General features: G+C 37.9%; 2 protein-coding genes across 2 annotated transcripts; one reads left to right on the forward strand and one right to left on the reverse strand.

Annotated features, from left to right (window-relative positions):
* Nucleotides 1-1,056: 1,056 nt before the first annotated feature.
* slc7a9 (solute carrier family 7 member 9) lies at nucleotides 1,057-15,094 on the reverse strand. Its single transcript, XM_034232191.1, has 13 exons — nucleotides 14,992-15,094; nucleotides 14,408-14,533; nucleotides 12,527-12,674; nucleotides 10,659-10,901; nucleotides 10,260-10,385; nucleotides 10,072-10,171; nucleotides 4,775-4,819; nucleotides 4,512-4,635; nucleotides 3,957-4,060; nucleotides 3,617-3,713; nucleotides 3,200-3,349; nucleotides 1,681-1,855; nucleotides 1,057-1,561 (listed from the first exon to the last, which is right to left on the reverse strand). Exons 2-13 carry the CDS (start codon nucleotides 14,522-14,524, stop codon nucleotides 1,503-1,505), a joined length of 1,488 nt encoding a protein of 495 aa, XP_034088082.1. The 5' UTR covers nucleotides 14,525-14,533; nucleotides 14,992-15,094; the 3' UTR covers nucleotides 1,057-1,502.
* A 2,905-nt stretch (nucleotides 15,095-17,999) lies between these two features.
* Nucleotides 18,000-21,348, forward strand: nudt19 (nudix (nucleoside diphosphate linked moiety X)-type motif 19). The gene is given in 4 exon segments (XM_034232151.1): nucleotides 18,000-18,879; nucleotides 18,881-19,030; nucleotides 19,777-19,984; nucleotides 20,500-21,348. Coding segments are annotated over 4 exon segments (1,203 nt in total). The 5' UTR covers nucleotides 18,000-18,246; the 3' UTR covers nucleotides 20,712-21,348.
* Nucleotides 21,349-25,819: the final 4,471 nt, after the last annotated feature.

Consider the following 25,819-nt stretch of genomic DNA (forward strand, 5'->3'; position numbering starts at 1 on the left):
CCCAGTAAAAAAATCCCCACTACACCACTGGTGGCACCCACTGTAGAAATTCTTCACTTTTACACCACTGGATTTCATATAAAAGATGTACTTTGTGTGGAAAGACTGTGTGCCACTAGAGGGCAACAAAGACCAAATGCAGTTTTTGTTTATGAAACAACTCATACTTTACAGTATGAGAAAAAGATTGAGAATTTCCCAAAACTGGAAACATTACAGTAACGTTCTCTGCCAGTGCAGCTGCAGTACATAGTAAAAATGAATCATATCTGTGATTTTGAACACAGCATTAACCTACAATGTATGGCCAGGGCATGGCACCTTTACTTACATTTCCTCATGCCGTCCTAGGTATGGTCTTCACATATTGCGACAGTAAGGACTATAGTGGTCCCCATCTTCACCATTTGACTACTATTACTCACAATGACATCAAAGTAATATTACATATTATTGGAAATATTAAATATTCATGCGTTAATCCATAATATATTACTACTGTATCATAACGATAGCACAGAGACACGCCATGCCTTTTCTGTTCTGTTTAACAATGCTGTACTGACATCTGGTGGACAATTGAGACCTCGGTCATCACAAATCGTATCCCTCTTACTCAGAACTGTGGCCGTATACATAATCACCCAAAGGTAGTTACCCTTTTATAAGTCTACATGATGATGTTCATAATACTGTATATTCCATAATATTCCGTAACAAAACATACCTAGTATCCATACTTTGTGAGTTCATACTTGACAGAGTACATACAGCTTCACAAAGCACACTGAGCTCAGGTTAGTAAAACACAGTAGGAATATTTGCTTGACTGCATGTCCAGTTTATGCAACACGATTAATACATTTAATAAACACCAGCTAGCACAATGCAGCACTTAAAAGTGAGAGTATTTTTAAACCATGTTCGTTTCAGTTAACAACCGCAGGAGCAGCTCATGCATATCTAAATCCTGTAGTAGTTCTAAATCAAGTGATCTTTTGCCAAGAGAAAGTGTCTTCTACATTACCTACATGAAGAAATGTTAAACACAGTTACTAAATGATTGATGCTGTTTATTTATGTTAAAAAAAGACTTTGTCAGTGATTTATTTGTTCATGTGGAGAGAGGCATCATGAGAATATGGTCAAATTCTTCAGCTCACAAACCCCTACACTTTACTTTAAATATCTTGTACTTCTAAGTAAATTATAATTACAGCAAATGTATTTCTAAAGAACAATCTCTAGAAACACAAATCCTCTTCTTTCGTCCCTGAAACAAAATGACCCATGATTTCATGTTACCCCTGTAAGCAGGTTCATGATCACCGCTCACCTCCTGTTAGTGTTGTAAAGCAGCCGTACAACAGAGGTCAGCTGTGATTGTTTAGTTATGATCCACTCTGGGTTGAAAGTGCATAGCTGCTTTAAAAATAACAGCCTTAACATGTTTCATGACAAACAGCAGAAGTTGAGCTCGTTGTTAATTCTGTCTCTTCTTATTAAGTTTTCTCTGGAGGAACTACTTCCATCAGCAGCTGGAGATGCATGGTGATGGGTCCTGCAGTTGAATGGAGGTTTAAATGACATCAGAACAACATAAAAACGGAATTGCATTAGGTTGTTGTTTAGGCTAAACTGATGGTCATGAAATAATGAGTCTGTAAAAAGTCAACTTACTCATGATTTTGCGTGCCCAGTTGACCTTCCGGTGGACGAAAGGGTAGTAGAGGAAAAGTCCACTGACGATGAAGATAGTACAATAGAGGTACTCCAGGTCTGGCTTATCAATGATGGGTGCCAGGACTAAGTAGCAGGACACCAGCACCATTATGCCTGCTATGAAAATCGGCACCTACAAGTAATCACAAAATTACACAAGGTCCACTCTATAGTCTTAACATGTACTTCTAAGCCCTGTGAAACCCAACTGAACTCCCTTATAAAGATTGAATATTACTGGCATAATTGAAAAGTTTTGCTAAATAGAGGTTTATTTCCCCTAAAATATGTATATAGCTTCGAATGGTCACTTTCATAATACATCTTTAGCCTATGAAAAACAAAAATCAACCAAGTTTTTTTAAATTTATAATAGAAAATTCCAAACTATGATCTTTTGCACAGGGTTGAGATAAAAAAAAAAAGCCATGCAAAAGTTGTTCTGAACCTCCATACATGATTTATTCAACACGCTATTGAGAAGTATTTACAAAACTATCTCAATAAAATGCAGACTTTGTCTTTATTCTTGGGCCTGGTATTTGAAATTCCCAGTAAATATGAGAAGTATTATACATTGGATCTTTTTTGTGCAATTCTCTAGGTATATTTTTTATTCGTCCCAAATTCACGTTAAAATAAATGAAATTCACCACCTTACTAAACATTATTTTCACTTTGCTGTCGTTTGAATGTATGTATCGAGATTCAAATTAACAAAGCACCTGAATGCGTAAACTTGTTCAGTCAAAACCCAATAAAAGATGAGCTTTAACCCTCCTATTGTGTTAGTTCCCCCCCCGCCCCCCTTACTTTGGTGTTCGCGGTCAAATTTGACCGGTCCTGTTTTAACTGCTATTACATTAACACAAAAAACATTAATCATCACCAAATATCATTTAACACCCTTTCAAACTGTATATATTGTATCAGACTACTGGTATACATGAAAAACTGCAGTAAATATACAAATAATAGACACTGAACATGTATTGCATGTGCCAGGTGTGTGTGTGTGTGTGTGTGTGTGTGTGTGTGTGTGTGTGTGTGTGTGTGTGTGTGTGTGTGTGTGTGTGTGTGTGTGTGTGTGTGTGTGTGTGTGTGTGTGTGTGTGTGTGTGTGTGTGTGTGTGTGTGTGTGTGTGTGTGTGTGTGTGTGTGTGTGTGTGTGTGTGTGTGTGTGTGTGTGTCATTTGATCCGGATGGTTACTAATTCCTTTTCTTTATGGCGGTAACACCATGGGTGTTACAAAGTTGACTAAATCATCCAAAATGTAATGAAAGTGGTGGTCAACAATTGTATATGTTCAATATGACGTGTATATGTAGGATGTAGGATGTGAAGGATATCATAAAGTCTTAATGCAATAGAATGTAAAACAAAAAAGTTATGATTGATGAAAGTAGTAAATCGGTCAGATTTGACCCGAAGACAACAGGAGGGTTAAAAAGATATCCTAAAACACTTTAAGCCTCACCTTCACTGGTCTGTGCAGCTCCTTCCTGGTGTAACGCATGACGATGAGAGCCAGTGCTGTCAGACCATAAAACCCCCACTGAGCAAAGCTGAAGTAGTTAATGAGGGTGTTGATGTCTGATGGGATAATGTAGATGCTAGCCAAAATACCCTAAAACAGAGAGAAACCAAACAGATAAATATATTGTTTACCTGAATGGAAACAACACAGTCAATACATTATTTATATACATTTGAATAATACAACAATCATGTAGCCTTCTGGTAAAATTACAGAACGTTTTTTAAGAGGCTTACATCATTTTAAAACTGTACTCAATACAATGTGAACCACCATGCAGATGTTGAAAAAAGACAGATGACGATGTAAGACCAAATTGAAAAGTACAAGGGGTCTGATTAAATATGCAAGACTCACATTGAATATGAGAGCAGGAGCTGGAGTGTAGCGCTTCAGGCTTATATAGGATAAGATTTTCACCATGTGACCTTCTCTACCAGACACATAGGCCAGTCTGTGAGAAAAGAGAATTAGAAATGTGTTGTTTTTCAGTTGTGTATTCTTCTTGGAGTTTCTTGAGTTGTTGTTTCTTGACTGTCAAAGTGTTTCCACATCACATCAGTATTGTCACGTTTTGAACTCTGTTTACTTGTGCTTTCCTTCTTAAATATGCACACCACATAGATTCACACAGACAGAACAATGTTTTCATTTTGCTTCTGTGTTTCATAAATGTTGTGACAGTTGTCTTTTTTACCTGCCAGCGGTGAAGCAGCTTCCATTGGCAGAGCCGAATGTAGAGAAGACAACAAAGAGCGGAACGATCCAAGACAGAGGGTAAAGGACTCTGTCTCCAAAAGTCTAAGGAGGCAAAAACATATCCTTCAGAAACAAAAGTGTAGCACAAAAAACAAATACTGAGCTGTTACTAAGGTTAAATCTCACATTTACATACAGTAAGATTATAAGATAAGATAAGAACTACTTTATTGATCCCAAGTTGGGACTTTTTTGTGTTTCTGCAGCATAAAAAGACATGGCACTGTACAATAAAATTAAAAGACAATAAAATAAACATTTAAAATGTCAACATCTCAATAGCAATAAAATAGCAATACAAAAAAAGTTGAAAAGATACATGTTGAATTACAAAGTACTGTATATGTGGAAAAACGATTGAATACAGGCAGGTCTAAATCCTCAAAAATAATTCTCTATTTAACACCACACAGCTAATAAGTCATTACAAGCTTTTTAAAACTCATTGGATCTAATTTTCTCAATAACCAAGGCAACCATCTATGGTTCTTACCACGGCAACAGCTGGAGACAACAGCAGTTCAGTGGGGGTCAGAACAGTGAAGTAAGCAACGTTGACCAGCACATAGCACACAGAAACCAAAGGGATCCCAATGATGATGGCCAATGGCAAGTTCCTGAGATGAATGGACAGAAAATATGTACTCATGTGCAATGAGTGTGTAGCCTACATAAGGAAATGCTGCTTTTTGTTTAATGACCATTACCTAATTGCAATTTTAAAAAAACTGTTTAGACTTAACTTATGTGTCTTACCTGAATGGGTCTTTCAGCTCTTCTGTAATGAAATTCAGTTGATTCCTTAAAAACAAGGAGTATGTGTCATTTCTTAATGTTGCGTATTACCAAAAATGAGAAATTAAAATAACGATAGTGCATTTATAACAGTAATGAGTTTGATCATTCTCCTCTGCAGAACAGCACACCGATATGTGCATGCAGGGCCGGCCCTAGACATTTTGGTGCCCTAGGCGAGATTATGATTTGGTGCCCCCCCCCCCTCCAAGCAATACACGATAGAATAAAGAATAAATAAAAAATCTCTACAAAAGACCAATACACCACAACAACTGAAACGCATTGACATGTTGGTTATATACATAAAGAAGGTTTCAAATGTATTCATTATTGTATGAAGATGTTTTAATTGGGGGGTTGACGTCACATCATCTAGGGGGGTCCGGGGGTATGCCCCCTCCGGAAAGATTTGTTTTAACATTTTAAAGTAAAATGCTTCAATCTGGTGCACTTCGAGCAGAATTACTAGATCTAAGGGGTACAACTCTAAAACACCCATATGATTTAATAATCAAATAAGTATGTGAACATAACCTACCATAGCGAATAACAAATACATGTAACATATTTTATTTTTGTTGTTCATCACATCTTATTTTCAACCCGGTATCACCGCAAGACGTGAACATGTGACGATTTACCATGCTGGGAGACGTGAAGATGTCACGGTTTTGTCCCCTTCAAACGTGACAGCTACACGGTATTGTTAACCCATGTTAACCAGTGGAGAAATAACCGGAAATACCAAGCAAATGCTACCCCGACGTAATGATTTATTTTTAATAGTCACACTCGATTACAGCGATTTTCTTGTTGCCCCAGCTGGTCGACACCTCTTTTAGCAGAAACAAAGGCTACATTAATGTATTAAATCGATGTTAATCCATGCGTGTGGATGTGGAATTAACGGACGTGACGTTGTGCGATTGAGTTGCCAAGCAACAGCTTCGGTTCATGTTAATTTACAAACTATTCAACTACAACCGTAGTTATATTTAAAAACATGTTAGAAGGCCTCACGAAATACTTTAATGCACATTAAAATGTAAATGTGAAGGAATGTGTGTATAACAAAATACATCGGTCATTAAACGAAACCGGAAACAGACGTAGGCAAGATCCTCAGCTCGATGATTGGATGGTTATCCGCAATGCATGCTGGGATTTGGTGTTTATGTGATGTGAAATCTGAAAACGTTTTTAAAAAATACAATAATACTTTATTCCGAGTGTGCTTGCTTTACTCTTTGAAAGTCGTCACATAACAGCATTGTAATACACGGTTCGGCTGCATTAAATATGACATATCTGCCGTAATTCTCTATTTATAGAGCCCTGATGAGAAGACTTCTGGACAAACAGGAGAACTGCCGCCAAAACTGAAGATGTGACGTGGATCATAAATATATAAGCAATTATACAACATCTTACATTTCTTTTCACACAATGCGTCTCCTTGCAGTATCAACACTAATTCGGCTGACTTTTATATTTGATCCAATTGGTAGATAGGCTGTATTTAAACCATAACCGTGCAGAGCTGATAGAAAGACATCTATCAATATGTGTGTACCTCCACCATTAAACTGTCATTCTGCACATTTCTTATACTATCTACATACATCTTATAAGAGTATAATACATATGTATAATATCAGTTTAATAATAAACAAATAAGTGCTTAAACATAGTTAACATTGCAGGAAAGCAATATATTAGACGTTAAGTACTTTGTCAGGCTTAATATTTATCTGTAGATACAAATGTCACTGTGTGTGCTGTCTGCTCTGCATGTGTGACCATTAAAGAATCAGAATACCTTTATTAGTTCCACAGAGGGGAAATGTGCAGCGTTACAGCAGGAAAGAGCCACAGACAGCTTAGTGTTGCATATCTTACATGTGTTAAAAAAGTACTAAGTTAGAATAAAATAAACAATATGCTAAAAAAGTACTAAGTTATAATATAATAAACAATATGCTACAAAAAAGATAAAAAGTTACATAATTTTCAAAAATACAGATCAAAAACAAAACGGCATATATATTGATTTAGTGGCCAGGTATAAATTACACAGTTATTAATGGCATATATATATATTGCACATATTGCACAAAGTTGGTTTGTATTTAGCAGCAAGGGGTGTTATAGTCTGTGTTGTGGTGTGTGTAGGAGGGTCTACAAGGGGCAGTGCTGGTTGTAAAGTCTGACCGCTGCAGGAAGGAAGGACCTGCGGTTTCAAGAGGGTTTCATCCCTCCATATTCTTCTTAAAGCTTTTTTCTTATTCAAAATAAGACCTTAACCTAAAGTACTCTTTAATGTTTAAATTAAGCCTTATTAGTTTGTCTGTTTTGCACACCCTCCTATTAATATCTAATAATAAAATAATACAATTCAATAACGTGCTTTGACCACCAGGTGTCCCTTTCTATCAGCTCTGCACGGTTATGGTGTAAATACAGCCTATCTACCAATTGGATCAAATATAAAAGTCAGCCGAATTAGTGTTGATACTGCAAGGAGACGTATTGTGTGAACAGAAATGTAAGATGCTGTTTAATTGCTTATATATTTATGATCAACGTCACATCTTCAGTTTTGGCGGCAGTTCTCCTGTTTGTCTAGAAGTCTTCTCAGCAGATAGTAGAGAACTACGGCAGATATGTAATATTTAATGCAGCCGAACCGTGTATTACAATGCCGTTATGTGACGACTTTCAAAGAGAAAAGCAAGCACACTCGGGATAAAGTATTATTGTATTTTTAAAAAACGTTTTCAGATTTCACATCACATAAACACCAAATCCCAGCATGCATTGTGGATAACCATCCAATCATCGAGCTGAGGATCTTGCCTACATCTGTTTCCGGTTTCGTTTAATGACCGATGTATTTTGTTATACACACATTCCTTCACATTTACATTTTAATGTGCATTAAAGTATTTCGTGAGGCCTTCTAACATGTTTTTAAATATAACTACGGTTGTAGTTGAATAGTTTGTAAATTAACATGAACCAAAGCTGTTGCTTGGCAACTCAATCGCACAACGTCACGTCCGTTAATTCCACATCCACACGCATGGATTAACATCGATTTAATACATTAATGTAGCCTTTGTTTCTGCTAAAAGAGGTGTCGACCAGCTGGGGCAACAAGAACATCGCTGTAATCGAGTGTGACTATTAAAAAATAAATCATTACGTCGGGGTAGCATTTGCTTGGTATTTCCGGTTATTTCTCCACTGGTTAACATGGGTTAACAATACCGTGTAGCTGTCACGTTTGAAGGGGACAAAACCGTGACATCTTCACGTCTCCCAGCATGGTAAATCGTCACATGTTCACGTCTTGCCGTGATACCGGGTTGCTTATTTTACCTAGTTAGCATTTATTTATTCATGCATTTTTTTTTTTAATATCTCCAGTTTTAAAGGATATTTTTGGTTTACTGTCCTATAGTATACATTAGAATGATTTCAAACCTGTTGTTATTTATCCTAATAATTATTAAGGAGTGCCTTGGAAATATTTGTTTACATAAATTGTGACCAAACCGTTTGAGACCCACTGAGATAACTTAGACTAAAGTGAACTATCTAAACACTCAGAGTCCTTTACCTCACTGAGCTGTAGTTATCAGCCTCAATCCAACAACAATCCGCGGTACCGATGCGCGCCCTCTCTCTCTCTCTTGCTCGCTCGGAGGCTCGCTCGCACTTTGGCTGTGAGCTGCGGGCGCCTGATAAGTCAACATCCCCCACTTTCATCCCTTACAGCGCCAAAATGTTGCCGACCCGGGGTGCAAAGGGTGTTTACTATTCAATTATTAATATAAATGTATTACATCAAGGGCAGAAAATTAGGCAGAATGAAAATGTAATTAATTTTTCTCCTAGCGCAGCGCCCCTCCAGATCTGGCGCCCTAGGCGGCCGCCTAGTTCGCCAGTGCCAAGGGCCGGCCCTGTGTGCATGGCCTTGCTCCACCACGCAGAACGACCTAGTTTTTCCTGCAGTGAATCACTGCATTCAATGTCAGGGACATGGTCTTTTGGTGTGCTATGTGCTATATCACATGGGCTTTGATCTCTGGTTAGCCTAACTGGTAGAAAAGTTATGGAATGAAACCCCTGCTGTGATCCAAACATAACACAAAAACGGTAGGTCATATGATGCCATCTTTCCAGTTGCCCTCAGAAAAATTGCAGGCCTCCCAAATTGACCTTACACATTACAAAGACAGGAACATCAGTCAGGCTACGATACACAGCCACACACTCCAGCACCAGGAGGATTTGAAGTGAGGCCAACTAAAGAATCTCCCAGGTGGTCACACAGCACTGCAGACTAAAGCATTGATGTGGAAACCCCAATGATACAATGAAGACACATGCCCAGTAATAGGACCCACTCATGAAGAGGATAATATGATTACACACAATCTTGTCCCTTTTTAACCAGAAGTGACACAAGAGGGTGGAAGTGCAACCGAATGCTAGACAAGGAATGTTGTTCTGTTTAAATGTCTACCGAGGTCACCAGAATGTAAAAACGAACTCTTTTAACTGGAAATACTGTGAGCTTTGTTAGACGAAAGAGAAATAGACCCTATGCATAATGCTTTATCAGCTATTTTAAATGAGACCATAACTATAAAAAATGAACATCATTCTGTATTGAAGAAGACAATAAACTAATGATTGGGTTAATAAATCATGTGAGAAGTAGGATAATCTTCTCATAGACTTTGTATACAAAAAGGCTCTGTTTTTGCAACCAGTTTAGCCACACCCTGATGGCCATTAAATAGAAAGCAAGTTTACGGCACTTCCGCATTGGCTTCACTTTTGAGACCAGGAGGTTGCCGCTTGCCCTGCATGCGTTTAGTGTGCACGAGAACTGAGTGAACAGCTGGGGGAGCAGCTGCCACTCACTGGGCCCCACCGCACTTGCAAGTCTCTGGCATGTCATTACTGTGAGAAAATAGAATACCTGTTGATGACAAACCCCTAAGTTGATTAACTGTTGCAACTGTGAAACAGGGTCTTTCCTGGAGATAATAATAAGGTTGTTTGAGGGTTGAATTCACAGAATGGGAGTAAGAGCACAAGGCTGAAGAGTAGCTGAAAGGATGAGTAGAGTCACAGTGCTCCCTATATAAAGACATGTAGCAGGAAAAGGCTTGTGTATGAGTTGAAAAGTAAATAATGTAATGCTTTAGAGAGAAGCATAATAAGTGAAGTATAATAATTACCATCCATCATAAGCCCAAAGCCCGTTATAAAATGCCAGTCCGATTGCTCCAACAGACGTTGATGAGCCTTCAAATGCATTTGACAAATTCTCAGTGTTTCCTGGACACAAATACAGAACAGTACATAATTGTTAACAAACTCTGCATCCACATTTGTTTTAATAAGAGTTGGAATAAAGGAAACTGACCTTGTGCCAACATAACCATGCCAGCTACCACTATGATAAGAATGATGAAAAGTTTGGCCAGAGTGAAGACGTTCTGTACGTAGTTCGCCAGCTTAACGCTTAAACAGTTGACCATGACGATCACAACTGAGAAGACACAAAAAAGTCAGGAATATAAAGCACAAGTCAACAACCTAGTGATTTGAAATTAACTTTAATTGTTGAATAGTTTTTCTGGCCAGCTGACAAAGTAAGTTAAATGTTTAGCTCTCTATTACACTCCCCAACTCCCTACCCTACTTTGATCCACTGTTTAATACAAAACAACATTTATTACAACACCTTTAAATGTGTAATCCACAAGTTATGCGTAATCTACTGCTATTAAACCTTTAGTCACAAGGAAACGAGTGAACTTACTTATAGCTGCTGCTGCAAGACTCTTTGTAACAACGACAGGGGGAGTGCAGCCGGGGTAGAAAGGAGTGGAGGCATATTCTGCAAAGCTCAGAGTGATGATGGCGAGGGACGAGGGCTTCAGCACCATAACAGTGGTCCAGGAGTAGAGGTAGGCTACGAGGGAGCCAAAAGCCTCAGATAAATACGAATACTCTCCCCCCGATTTGGTGATCATGGTGCCAAGCTCAGCATAACACAGAGCTCCTGTAAAGTCACAAATCCACACAAATACAGAGACTGAGAAAAGAGGAGATATGTAAATCAAACAAGGGGAGTTTTATAATTGTTCTGTTAGAAAATGTAAGGAAAAGGTCGGAATTTGGGTCTAAACGCATACTACGCACACACTCAAAATCTAATCATTGTTTATGCTCAAGGAAAATAATTCAACCCAAATGATAGAGGGAATACACATTTAGTAGTTCTTATGGGAATGAATATAAATAAAATAAATTACAAATTAAACAAAAAATAAATAAATAAAAAATACTTTAAATGAGTCAATGTTGTAGATAATATCAGATCCAGCAGTGGTGCAACCCACATGATGGTACACACACTTAGAAGTCCATATGGAAATCCTATAAAGGAATCGTAATAAAACACTTTAAATGAATCAATGTTGTAGATAATATCAGATCCAGCAGTGGTGCAACCCACATGATGGTACACACACTTAGAAGTCCATATGGAAATCCGATAAAGGAATCGTAATAAAACACTTTAAATGAATCAATGTTGTAGATAATATCAGGTCCAGTATCTTCCTTGGGATCTTATTGTGGTTTAAGAAGGAATGGTCAGGTAGACAGGTTCAAAGTCGCTTGGGAAACAAATCACTTCAGCTCATAATTGTTATCACATAGATTGTTCTACTTTTACTATGTAGTTTGTTAAACTTGTAAACTAACTCTATGCAGATAAACATTAATATGTTATACCTTCAAGCTCATCACTAAGTCAGGCGTATCTGAATTCTGAGTTACTAAAACCCACAAAAACACTTTTTGTTTACAAAGCCGCTAATCTTACCAATTTACTTCAATCATTGCTGTACACACTGACTCAACAGTTATTGAATTACAGCAATTGACAGTTTACTGTGTTGGTTTTTCCATGACCACTTTCCAGGTGCTTCAAGCAAACATCAAGAAGGCTGTCATTATTTTCACCACATAATTATCATGGATTCACAATAACACAAGTAGGCCGAAATCTATAGACACTTTTGAAAAAGCAAAACCAATAATATTCAAGTATAATCAGTCTTTTCATTTTAAACTTATTGTGCATTTCATGGGTGTAGGGATAGATTTAGAGGGACAGTAACCATAACTGTACAACGTTGTACAAAAGTAACAACTACAAAATGGGTTGCTGAAAAAGCAACCAGATAAACTCATTAAAAAAACACCCATGGCCTAACATCTTCCAACACAATATTATGATTTCCATCAATATTTCTTATTATATTGAGCTATTGTCAATAAGAGTATATAACAACAATCTGAGTATTTAATACGACAGATTAGGATCAAGGTTTACCTATAAAGGTCATTGTTTAATATCATCAAGTAAAGTATCTTTTAGAATGTGCCATGCAGTAGCAAACATAGAGCAATACCTTACATTGGTTTCCTAAAAGATTCATGTGTATTTCATCAAAAGAACAGTTGTTATTTGTGTGTCTATTTTGTAGCATTTTCTCTTGGGTTGTGTGCTCTGTTCCTCTCTGAGCCATTCTCTATTTGGAGACAGAAATCAAAGTATAGGGACAGACATATCTGATGCTGATAAAAGAGACATATTGTTTGAGATGCCGTTCTCACCCATAGTGGCTAACACGCCACAGGCCGCCCAGATGAGCAGGCAGGGGCCCACCGCTCCAGAGTACAGCAGAACAGCCTTAGGAGAAATGAAGATGCCCGAGCCAATCATCGTCCCCACAATCAGACAGATGCTACTTAACAGACCAACCTGAACACATGAAGAGACAATAAGAGAAGTGTTACCCTCTATGTGGTTGAACCTCTTGAATGCTGTATTTGAAGTGAAATTTAGAAAAAACTATTTGACTAGCAATAGTGTACATTGTGGGATTTGCATTATGATAAAAGTTTCTATGTATAATAAGGAAAGCTTTCACTCACTTTTATTTAAATTATTGATTTGGAATGACCTGAGTGAGGAGATAAGGCTTTTATAATCAGTCATCTCTTTTAAGCCACCTCTTAAAACCAATTTGTATAGACTTGTTTGTACTTTTATAGACATCTTTCACAGCTTTTTTGATTGTTTTGCTCTGTTGAACTGTTTCCCTCTCTAATTGTTCTTTGCATCGTTTTCATTTAACTTGTGTGCTTCTTTTGTTCGGCTTTGTCTGTCAAAACACATACACTTTGAATGTTTTGTTAGTATTTGAAAAACTCAATCCGGCTAAGTTATCAACATTCCAGTAGAACCCGTCATGAGGAGATCTAATGCGGTCGATCTCTGTGTATCCAATCGACTAGAAAGTCAGTGTCATACCTTTGGTTATCAGGAGGAGAGCACATTCTCAAGGTTGCGCTAACCTAAAGTAGCAGATATCCTTTATCTTCCTTAGAGACATGTTGACCCCTCAGGCTGTACACTGTGCAATTAAATATGACCAATGAAAGATAAAATGCAAGTTAGTATTGGACATGTTTCTGTGTGCCTGGATGTGAATGTGCAATGTTGCCAACTCTGAAGCAAGTGCTTGATGAGCCAGAAGTATCCTAAATCACATACTGTAGCTTCGAATTCTGGATTTGTGTTAAGGTTTGTTTGTTATTATTAAGGGTGCATTTTAAAAATAATTATCTTCATTCTTTGAAGACATTCAAATGAATTGATGGAGGAATGGATGGACATTGATGCTTCACCTTTGGTAATCCCCTAACTTCTCGTCTGGTGCCTCAGTAAGACTGACACTTGTTTTCTGGTAAAAAAAAAAAACTCTCCAGAACTGCTGAATGGATACCTTTCTATAATAATAATGCTTGGTGACCCACAGACTGTTCATGTAATACTACCAGCAGGTCAACTGATGACCAAATAAATGAATGAATGGAAACTAATACAATTCTCATCAATCACTCACCAGCATTTTGTTGTCAGTACTAATAATCACGTTAGCATTAAACACTAAACTAAACATTACCTGACAAATGTATTTTAATACTTTGTGATTCTTTTAATTATTTCCTGTTTATTTGTTTTATGTTCTCAATAACATTGTGCTAATATAACAAAAGTTAGGTGGAGGCTTCAAATGAAATAAACTGAGTGGGTTTTCTGCCTCTTCCTGCACTGTGAAATACTTGTTATCCTTGTCATGTATATGTGCTTTTAAATCGTGCAATCCAATTTAAAGAATACAATGGATTTGTCAGCATCATTGTGTAGTGCTTATTATTTATTTGTCATAATAATCCTAATTTATCCAGTTAGATGTATCCTGTTCGTCCCCCTAAATTCACTTTAGGGATTAGAGGGTTTAAGAGATCTGGACAGCACCTCTGAGAGGATCATTGTGGAGTTAATACACAGAGACGGTTGTTGTGGTACTGCCTGGTACTCAGGACCTGCCCCCATTAATGTTAAAAGGTAAGGATGGTGGGATCCTACTGTGTGAACATCTAATAGGACTTGTTCTCAGAAACACAGATACACACACACACACTTACATCTTTTTGAAGCACAGTAGCCTTTGCAGGCTGCTTGTTTTTAGTCTGAGAGTCCACGTTGTTGCTGGTGGAGCCATTCTGTGACTCCTTCCTCTTCCTGATGTTTTCTTCATCCATTTCAGTCTGCTGGTGTGTAGGAAAACGTAAATACGTGAACACATTCACAACAACAGGTTTAGAACACTGTGCTGCTACCAGCAGTAAGAAATCCGCTCATCTAGCTAAACAATGAAGTGTATACAAGTAATACAAAATCCACCTAAATCCAAATCTATTTACATTGTTAATCCTTTGATATTTCTCAATGTATCCTCTAAAAGGCCATAATCCAGATTTTCACTTTCCACAACATTCATTTTTAAATGTTAATGCCACCCCGGTTTTAATCCATAAATCTAGCCACACCAAGTAATGTCTTTCATTAAACACTTGTGAAAAGCAGCTTAGACTACTGTAAATTCCAAGAAGTCATGCACCTTGTATAAACCTTTGTTTGGTTGAGATATCAGCTGTGAGTCAAAACTGCAAAGTTTATTCTAAATTCTGTGAGTATAGATAGATAGATAGATAGATGGTACACTTACTTAATGATTCTGAAGAAAACCACTTCAGTGATGCTCCATGAACCTTGATTGTTTTGAGCTACAGGACTAACTCTAATGAAGGAGAGCAGGAATGTAAATGTCAATGAAAACCTGGGGCTGGCTGAACACACTCCTCCAGTGGGAGGTTCCCAGATCTGATTGGACATCCTGGACAGTCCTGGATTGAAGGGAGGTGGGTAAAGTCAGGGAAGCACATTTGGACAGGACAGTTTCAATTTTCAACAGAAAGCTCTAAAACCCGTCCTACTCTCTGAGCTTTTCTCACAATGCTTCTTTGATAAGACATATGAAACCTGTGTGTGTGTGTGTGTGTGTGTGTGTGTGTGTGTGTGTGTGTGTGTGTGTGTGTGTGTGTGTGTGTGTGTGTGTGTGTGTGTGTGTGTGTGTGTGTGTGTGTGTGTTACATTCCCTTTCTACTCTGCCTTTCGTTTTCAAAAGTATCTCTCTGTCAGACAACTTGCATGTTCTCCTTTGTGTTGTTTTCCTTTTCCTAACATCAGTGTATTGTCAAATTTACTAGAAATAACTGTCTCCTTGAGAATGAACTGTGTTTAATGGCAACCTTCTCCTTCGTTGACCCAAGCATCCTCCTACAAGTGCCTGTGATTGAGATCAAGCTTTTTCTTCAGACGGTTTTACCCCTCAAAATGAGAAGGGGTTGAGCTAAATGTGAAAAAAACAAATGGGAATTTAATTGTAAGGTAAAATGATTAGATCTGTGGATTGTGTTCATAAACATTTGGAATTCTTGAGGCCAGCCTTTTTCAAAGGTAAGAATAACTTTTAAAGTGAGTTTAATATATAGTCTTGGTGACAAACATAAATGATAGGTTTGCATTCATTGTACTTTATGAACAATATGGTTAAAATATTCAAATCAAAAAAGATTATTTTTCAGGATTCAATTTCAGTTTTATGCAATTAATCTCAACAATAACATCCTCGACTAAATGATAAAGGACATGTATGAGAAGTCGAATGATATTTAGGTTTGTCCTGTTTTCTACATCTACAATTTATTTCGTCACTGATCTCATGGCTGCAGTTTTGAAGGCCCTTGCTGAAATACAAACAAGACATGTTTTTAAGAAGCGTGTGAGAAAATATGAACAGTTGCTGCAGACAGACAGCCGCACCTGCTCATGTAATTTGCTAACACGTTGGTATTCGCTGATCTGCAAATCAGGAGGTCAGTAGGTCTCTGCCACCCTCTGCAGTCAACATGTCGAAATACCCTTGGGTAAGATACTTAACCCCAATTTGTTCCTGTAGGAATTGTGTGTATGTAAATATAAAATATCTAATACTCCTTCTGTTGTAGGTTTTACTTGTTAGGATTTGGGATACATCTAGGTTCATCTATGTCAGTCAATGAGTAGGAAGACATTGCATAAGTACATGCAAAACCAGGTTTAAGGTTATTTATAAACATTATCTCTATCTCACTTTTATATAGTTTATAGTATTTTTTCAGCATTATGTGGATCAGTCAAAAAAACAAATGAAAAAGCAAGAGATGTGTATCAAGTTTACTTGTTGTTTGTGTTATGTATTTCTTTTTTAATACGAACTGTTGATTATATTGTAATGTAAAAAGTCCTGAATGGTGTGTCAGTTGGTCAGGCTTTACTGAATATCTTTGGGACAGCTGGTAAAAACAAAACATTTGATGGCGTCTCTTTGGACTTTGGGACAGGCATATTTCCTCTGTTTTCCAACATTCAGTTACAGTGTAAACAGACAAACAAGAAGGTGCATTCATTGCCTAACTTACTATTGATTCTAGTTTGTGTCCAGTTACAGTATTTATGATCTTTAGTACCATTTAATATAACAGACTTTTATTTTATTTTTTAAACACACTTGCATAGTTGCTTAACACTTTTTTCTCTCTGTTCCAGTGGTCCACACCCTCCTGTAGGAATTGTGTGTATGTAAATCACTTACTGTAAGTGTCAGCTACCATTTAATGCAATGCTAATGATCAGAGCGAGTGCATTCACTGCAACAATTCAGGCTTTAGAGCCTTTGCACTTTCATAATCTAGGCTGGTGACTCAGGGTGACCGGATATAAAATATAGTGTATTATTATTGTTGTTCTCTTTGTTGAAAATGGAAACAATATGTGAGGCTTATCAAAATTGATAAATTGCCATATAGCGTAGTTTGCCTGCACAAAAGAAAAGAACAAAAACGTTTGACCAGATCTCAAGAGGTTAGCTCAATAATGTATGACATGTTTAACCATCTGATTCATCCAACATGTTTTACAGAACATAACATTTTTGATATGTTGAGGAAACATACATAAATGTATCAGTGCCATGAATATACAGAGAATGTCAGATAATAATTAGACAATTAATGTCACGATATTCATGTTATGTCACGTTTTTATGTCTAGGTTTGGGTGTTTTGCTGTTCTCCCTGTCATGTTTTCCTCCTTGTATATTGTCTGGTCCCTCTCTCTGTGTTTTTCCTCCTGTCGTTAGTTTCCCTGGTGTGTCTAGTTGTCTGATTGTGTTCACCTGTGGCCCTTGTGTTTCTCCTCCCCTGCCCGGCTGTTTCTCGTCTTGTGATGACCCCTCCCTGTATTTAGTCTGTTCTCTTCCTGTGTTCAGTGTTGGTTCGTCTTTTGTTTGTGACCGAGTTCACCGTGGAGTGTTTTGTTTGTCCATGTGTTATGTTAGATAAGAACCCTTGAAATAAAGGTATTATCTGCGTTTGGGTCCTAGTAGCAATTAAGAAATATTAACTACAAAATAAAGGAAAGTTAAAGTAAGTTTGTTAAAATGTCTGTTCATACAAATGAAGACATATTTCCTTGGCCTTGATTAATTTGACCGAGAATAGAAAATTGTGTTTACGTTTCTTTAAAACTTTGATTGTGGAAAAAACAAACATCATATTGTGGAAAAGACATTATGCATGTAATGTGTTGAACTGTTGGGGGCAGCAATGATCCCCGAAACGTCTTAGCAAAGGAGAAGAAGAAAAGTGTCCGTCGAGGCTTCCGTCATCAGGAAGTAGGCGAGTCTTCTTCAAAATCATGGATGTATAATAAGGATAAGACTGTAATATCATAGTAGCCTACTTACAGTCAAATATGCAGTCTATGCGATAGAAGAGCTCGAAACAGCTGTCACGTCACTTCAAACTCATTTGGGCTGAGCAAACAGGAACTTTTAAAAGCGTTTAATAAAAACAAATAAGAAACGCACTTGTTTTTTAGCATGAATACTACTTTAAAGCACTGGAAGGAGTCGGCCACTCTTATTTTAGCCGCCGGACACAGGCTCGGTGTGGCCTCAAGGACACCCCGGACTGTCGCTGCTGTTTCCCCGCAGGACAGCAGCTGCGGACCGCAACACCTGCCGCACAAGTCCCGCTTTGATTACGACGTTTTACTTCTGAAGCGAAGCGGTAAAAGTGGATTCATGCCAAATGCGTATGTGTTTCCCGGGGGCAAGGTGCACTCCTCTGACTTTTCGAGTGAATGGCTGGATATTTTCAAGTCTTTCTGTAACTTTTCAAATTTTGGTTTGGGAAATGTCACCCAGCCGCTGGAGACTAGACCCCCGATATTCGCCACAGACAGGCTGAAATTCGGCTCTCCTATCCCGGGAGAGGTCGCCTTCAGGATCTGCGCATTGAGGGAGACTTTCGAGGAGTCCGGTGTGCTCCTGGTTGTGCCAAAACTAGAGGAGAAGAGTTTGTTAAAAAGCATAGAGGACAAGGGGGACACTGCTCAAGGACAGCATTACAAGGTGAACGATCTGTGCAGCACTGAACTTACAAAGTGGAGGGCTTTGGTAAACCAGAATCCCTCCAACTTCATCAGGATGTGCAGAGAGTTGGAGGTGTTGCCCTAACATCTGGGCTTTACACGAGTGGTGCAACTGGATGACTCCCGCAGGCCGGTACGGAGTGACGAGGTTTGACACGATGTTCTTCATCTGCTGCCTGCAGGAGATCCCACACACACTGCAAGATGAGAAGGAAATAGTTCGCTTTCAGGTGATACATACATCAAGTAAACTCATGTTGAAGTGCTTTGCAGGAAACAGCAAGTATTTAATACAAATTAATAAATTAGGCCTGCCATAAATAATTGATAAATATATCAACAGAAAATGTAAGTCATTATCTTTAAGCTAAATATCTAATACTCCTTCTGTTGTAGGTTTTACTTGTTAGGATTTGGGATACATCTAGGTTCATCTATGTCAGTCAATGAGTAGGAAGACATTGCATAAGTACATGCAAAACCAGGTTTAAGGTTATTTATAAACATTATCTCTATCTCACTTTTATATAGTTTATAGTATTTTTTCAGCATTATGTGGATCAGTCAAAAAAACAAATGAAAAAGCAAGAGATGTGTATCAAGTTTACTTGTTGTTTGTGTTATGTATTTCTTTTTTAATACGAACTGTTGATTATATTGTAATGTAAAAAGTCCTGAATGGTGTGTCAGTTGGTCAGGCTTTACTGAATATCTTTGGGACAGCTGGTAAAAACAAAACATTTGAAGGCGTCTCTTTGGACTTTGGGACAGGCATATTTCCTCTGTTTTCCAACATTCAGTTACAGTGTAAACAGACAAACAAGAAGGTGCATTCATTGCCTAACTTACTATTGATTCTAGTTTGTGTCCAGTTACAGTATTTATGATCTTTAGTACCATTTAATATAACAGACTTTTATTTTATTTTTTAAACACACTTGCATAGTTGCTTAACACTTTTTTCTCTCTGTTCCAGTGGTCCACACCCTCAGAGGTCCTGCAAAGCTACATTTCGGGGGAGTTTTGGATCGCCCCCCCACAGTTCTATGAGCTCAGTCGAATGTGCCGCGTCCCTCTGCTGGAAGACCTCCACCTCTTCTCCAGCAGGCGTGCCAGAGAGGGCTGCGAACGGTGGCTGCCAGTTATTTCCTTAAAGGATAAACAGTTCTTATCACTGCTGCCAGGTATCATATATCTCATCTAAGCCACATCCAAACATGCTTATTTTATGTTTCATTAAGTAAATAATAAATGTAAATAAGTTGTGGAGGTTATTATGCCTTATATGACAACTCTGTTCCACTATTGTACAGAAGTGAATTTAAAAGAGCACACCATTGAGGCACAGTATTTATTTCATAATATAAAAACAAGGGCTGTGTTTTGTTGATTTTAATTCATTCCGATGTTGTTTCTACTTAATGGTTGCCAACAAATGCAATGTTTGCTAAAACCTACTGGGCCCTACAGTTGAGTTAGAGGAAAATGTTAGTGAGGAAACATGAATGCATATGATAGTTTCAAGTGTCAAGGCTTTTATTGTATGTTCTTTCAAAAGTTCAGGTGTTTACCAGTCTTATGGCCTGTGGGATGAAACTGTCCCTGAGTCTGGTGGTTTTAGAAGATTTATTTAACTATTTGTCTTTTTCCCCATCTCTGCTTTTCTCTTTGTCTCTCTTGTGCTGTCCACGCTCTCCAGGAGACAAAGACTACCCTCTGGACCCTTCAGGAGAGGTGGGGGTGGGTACGAGTACAGACCCTCAGCAGGAAGATGCTCAGGACGACTCTGCACTGCACCGCTTTGTGACCGTAGATCAGAACACTATAAATATACAGATCACCATCACACCCAAGAACAATCACCTACTTCCTGTTGTCACCTTCCCACATGACTTAAAAAGTCAGTCTTAGCTCTTTGCCCGACATGCCGTACGAGTCGCACAACTGCTGTGAAAATGCAATGAAGCAAGACAAATGTAATGCAGGTGAAGAAATCAGATGGCCTTTTTCACAACAGACATTTTGCCTTGATTAACAATTAACAATCGGTTGTATTGACTTCCCAGTGGCATTTTGGTCTTTACTTCACACCTTTTTGTTCAATAAAAAGTGATGCTCTCCATGCACTCAAAGGTCATCACTGTCTAGACAGCCTGCTGTTGGTCAATGGAGCAATTTAGCATTACAACATTCTCGAGAGTTGAACTTTTCAGAGATTATTACCATCGATTCTCTCGACTCCACGCGAGTCAGTTTTGCTGCCAGTTTGACTGTTTTCAGGAATGCAAACCTAATATAGTGAATGTGTTATTTTTGTTGTCCAAGTTTTTTTAAATCTACCAAATGTTAACCTACGCTGTGTTCCCCATTTGATTTGTGGGTTGTTGATGAAATGTATTATATTCTGGATGAATTGCACTTACAAACAAATGTGGACTGTGTACGTTCCCTGAGTTTTTGTCCTCTTTACATGAGTTCTCCATCAGTAAAATTGCATGTATTCCAAAAAATAAATCATCGAGGATTATTTTTTCTTTACCCTCTTCAACCCTGGTGAGTTTGTTTCCTTTGTTAAACCGTGGCAGTGTGACACAGGAACCCTGAAACTGAAGCAGCTACTTTCAATTCAACCATCATTTATTTGTTAATCTCTGCTTTTGATTTTTGTTACTACTGAGACCTTGCCAAATGTCTTCAGTAGGAAAGGCATATTAGTGTCAATGTCAATATGTCTGGAGGTGCTTTTTTCTATGTTGTACTCCATGTGACGGTTGTATCAGTATTTGCCATAGTACCTGTTTTTCTAGTTTTTAACACATTTGATTGACAGTGTTTGCCAATGAACTTGAAGGTTTTGCTCAGACACTGGTTTATATGTGCAGCACACATGCCACCTGCAGGCCACTTTAAGAGGGTGATCAAATTCAAGTGCTTCCGTCATTTGTTTCAATGTGAACTTCTGGATTAAGTTAAATGAGTGCAATTTATTTCTTATAAAATATGCTGATTACAAATAATATTTGTAAATCTGATTTGTATTTCTTTAAATATTCTTAAGTATGATTAATTATTAGTTTAACATGGTGTTTTCCTCATACAAATGTTCTCAAAATATGAAAAGGGCCTGGAGAAGCATACACTCGTTGTCACTTGTTCAAATGCAGATGTCTCACTAGGTTGACCGGTGAAAGAACAGTCTGCATGAAGATGGCCAACATGAGAGGAAGCACGTTTAACCCGGATGAGGAGTCTGTTGTGCACCATAACCGACAACAAGATGCATTTAAATGGTAAGTGTAGTTTGGATCTTTATTTGTGGATGACAGGGTTGTGGCTGTGAAAGATACAATAATATATACTGGGATGTTTTGTAATATAGTGAAAGAAAGCACTATAGTCTGATTTACTAAGCACTGAAGGTTTCAGGCTTATTTTGTCTGCGTTTGCACTTTAAACAGTGATTGGCTTTCAAATTTGTGACGTACCAAATCTAGTTTGCCTGGGCTTAATTTGAATCTCAGATTTGAGGTTAGTGAAGACATTTCTCACTTCAGTAAAGGAATTTAAAATCCTCCTTTATTGACACACTTTACAAAGCTACTATGCCAGATTAAACATGTTCGGTGACATAACCATGTAAATACACATTTTTGAGTGCTTCTTCAAAAATCATGTTCCACGTGGATATATTTTATACTTGGGGGGCGTGTGGTGCAGTGGGTTGTGTGTTGGTGTTCGGATCAGACAGGTTCAAACCCCACTGCAGTCAGCATGTCGTTGTGTCCCTGGGAAAGACACTTCACCCCAAATTGCTCCTGTGGGGATTGTCCACAGTATTGACTATGTAAGTCGCTTTCGATAAAAGCGTCTAAGTGACATGTAATGTAATACTTGATAGTTCTCTCTGTAAAAAAAACCTCTTGCCAGAATTGTCTCCACAGTTTAAAGAAAAGTATAAACCGTTTTATTGTTACCAAATGCAGGTTTGTTTGTTTGTTTGTTGTTAGTTATGGTGATTCCTCTCAGCAGGAGTGCATATCTCACTGCAGGGCTTCCTCCCTTTCTCCTTTGGGGGTCTTCCTTGCTCACAGCGAGTTCCTTCATGGCGAATTGATAACTCATAAGAAATTATCTGTCAAATGGATTTGTACCCTGTGTCTGCTATTTATAAATGAATTTATTATTAAACTAATCAATGTATTCATTATTAATTTGATATTTTTTACCGATGCTCTGTTACATTGCTTTTAAGTGATGTTTGCTTCTGGTGGTTAGAGATGCACAACAACTGAGCACATAGTGAGCGAGCTGAAAAATGAATCTGATGGGTCCTTCACAAATTCACATCTACTTACATATTGCCTGCTCTAAAAAGGGCACTTTATATTTAAATTAAATGCGGTGCAGTCATAACATCTTCCAAACCATCACTCAGTCAACAGTGCTCATAACCAGCTTTCTGATTTCTGTATTTCTGCAGTTTTTTGGTATCTAATGTAAAGGAAACGTCATCTTCTAATGAAATGAAAACAGTATGTTGCTAATGATACTTTAAGAGAAATACATTTCCCCAGTTTTTTCAAATTTTAAATCAGGTATTGCTTCCATATACCTCACAGTACTTCATTCACATTCAAAAACTACCCCCAACGTTGTATGTCTCATACTGCCAATGATTAGAATATGATTGTTTTTCATGCCGGTCCATTGTTGAATCATGTATTCTGTGATATAGTCCGAAGGCTAAAAATAAAATGAATCACTGCATACAGTAGATTTATGTGTGCAGCTGTATCTTCTATCCGTTTTTCCATGTAGAGTCAGGGTCATCCTGCATCCCCTGTCCAGCTGTGCTAGCCTCTGTCCTCACACCACATCTCCTCGTGCTTCACAGCGCTATGTGTGTGTGTGGGATGGTGGTGGAAGGAAGGGGGCGAGTTGAAATAACACTGCTCAGCCGTCTGTGCATGGTTGCGATGGATTCCGTTGGGGGTTTCCATGGCAACCCACAGCCTATGAAACCCACCATCTTCGTCCAGATGAGGTGATGATGCGCTGGTCTGTCTCTGCCAAGTGTGTAGCTTGCATTTCTGTGAACCAGTCTGCTTAGTTTGTTAGTTTCCAAGCGACGGAGTGAAGCAAATAAATGACTCTATCGTGCATACGTTAGAAAAATCGCTTTTGAGCAACTGAAGAGAAAGACGATTTACTCACCTCTTAAGGGTACATTTTTAAACCTAACGAAGCATATCTTTTTAAAACGTCTATGATGTGGCTATTTTGTGTATGAGCTGGCCTTACAGGGATTGCACATTTGAACCTAAGTACATTTGTTCATGAACATTTGTCTGGAAACCTCCAGAACCTATTTCAAAGAGCACTGTTTCAGGAGGTTTTATCTCCTCCACTTTTTCATCCCCTCCATTTTCCTTCCCATGTATAATTCATCACCTTTATATTTTTGGAACTCTGGATGACAATGTAGGTCTGTCGTGAAGTTCAAAGAGGTTCAACATGACTCACATTTAACAGAGCTTAGTGCCTCTGTGAGATGACATTAAGGAGACAACATGTCAGAGAGCCTTCTGAATCATGTTAGCAGGCCACTGATTTTTGTTCATCAAAATCCTGATAAATAAATCCTCTCATTTGCTGCCTCTTGCTTTTGGGTGTCGAGTAACTTCTTCAATTTTTTTTAATATGTTCTACTCATGATTCTCTGCAGGTTTCTAACGCTTGAGTAGTAAAGAAGTATTCTATATAAACATGTAATGTCCCAAACAATTCCTTTCTTAATTTGATACTTGAAAATGTAACACTTGTTTTGTTTTTTTATTGTAAGAAATGTTCCATTGCACATACAATGAGTTAGGCATCTGCTAAGAAAAGGAGGGATGCTTTAATTATATTTGACCCTTTGAGATAATTGCACACTTCTACATCCAGCAACCGAGGCTGAGTGGTCTTTAAATGCCAGGGGTCTATTTACCGGGAATTATCGGAGAAACCGCTCATGACTGGGAGATCGTTAAAGTCAATTTAGAGCTCATTTAAGGTGCAACTTGAGGAGTTACTAGACGATTTATCAGAATTAACATTGGGCGATAATTCAAATGTAGTGTTATAATGACAAGTAAGAATTATTTATGTTTTACAGCAACTGTGCGTGGATGATAAATGTTTATCCTGATATCACTCTGTTTTCAGCCTGAAAGCACAACCAGAAAGCAGCTGATGAGAATCGTTCTGAACAGAGGAGCAACACTAAATACATGTACCATTGTTGCAAATCTCATCAATGATAATTAAACACTTTTCTTTCAACTTTACATCATTTGTAGGTACTGTATATCTTCCAACTTATCACATTTTTACCAGAAAATGTTCTGATAAAATGTCCTCTGTAGACTGTAGTTTTATCCTTTTTTGTAAATAATTGCTCATTTAAACCAGAGAAAAAAAATGATGTGTTGAACTTTTAACATGACTATTATTTTGACTCAGTATTTAGATATTCTAGAAATACTAGGAACACAAAGCTAACAAAATTGTCCTTATAAAAAGAAAGGTGTGAAAATGAAATGTAACTGTCAACTAAAATTGCATCTATTTTAGTTAACCCTCGCAAAACTCTTCTCAAAGGGATAAACACAAGATGTTCCATGAAGAGATGAACAGAATTTCATTGCTTAATATGTATTCAGACCAGCCCAGTCTTTGGTCTTTGACAGGATCAGATGAAGATTTCTCCAACTATTTCTGAGCTGACCTCCAAATAGCCCCTTACAGCCAGCCTCTGACAGCCAGCCACCAGGAATACCTTCAAAGACTCTTACAAATAAATCCATTAGGGAGTTAGAGTATCTATCTTAGTCCATGTTAAATCGAATACTATAAACCCAAGGTGGTGACATGTTAATCCACTGCAAAAATACCTCTGGGTAGGCCCTAATCTGATGTGTATGTAGGCTTTGCAGTGTTGACAATCTGCACTCATCTGCAACCATCAACTTTAATTT

Source organism: Gymnodraco acuticeps, unplaced genomic scaffold (genome assembly GCF_902827175.1).
Source record: "Gymnodraco acuticeps unplaced genomic scaffold, fGymAcu1.1, whole genome shotgun sequence".
Lineage (NCBI taxonomy): Eukaryota > Metazoa > Chordata > Actinopteri > Perciformes > Bathydraconidae > Gymnodraco > Gymnodraco acuticeps.

Bases quoted from the DNA above. Each gene is read 5' to 3' on its own strand.
- slc7a9 (XM_034232191.1), bottom strand. From the start codon at position 14,524: ATGGATGAAGAAAACATCAGGAAGAGGAAGGAGTCACAGAATGGCTCC. The intron at 4,061-4,511 runs GTAAGAACCATA...TTGCCTCCTTAG, and splicing joins TGTCTCCAGCTGTTGCCGTG to ACTTTTGGAGACAGAGTCCT. The intron at 1,856-3,199 runs GTGAGGCTTAAA...GATTACTTGTAG, and splicing joins AGCTGCACAGACCAGTGAAG to GTGCCGATTTTCATAGCAGG.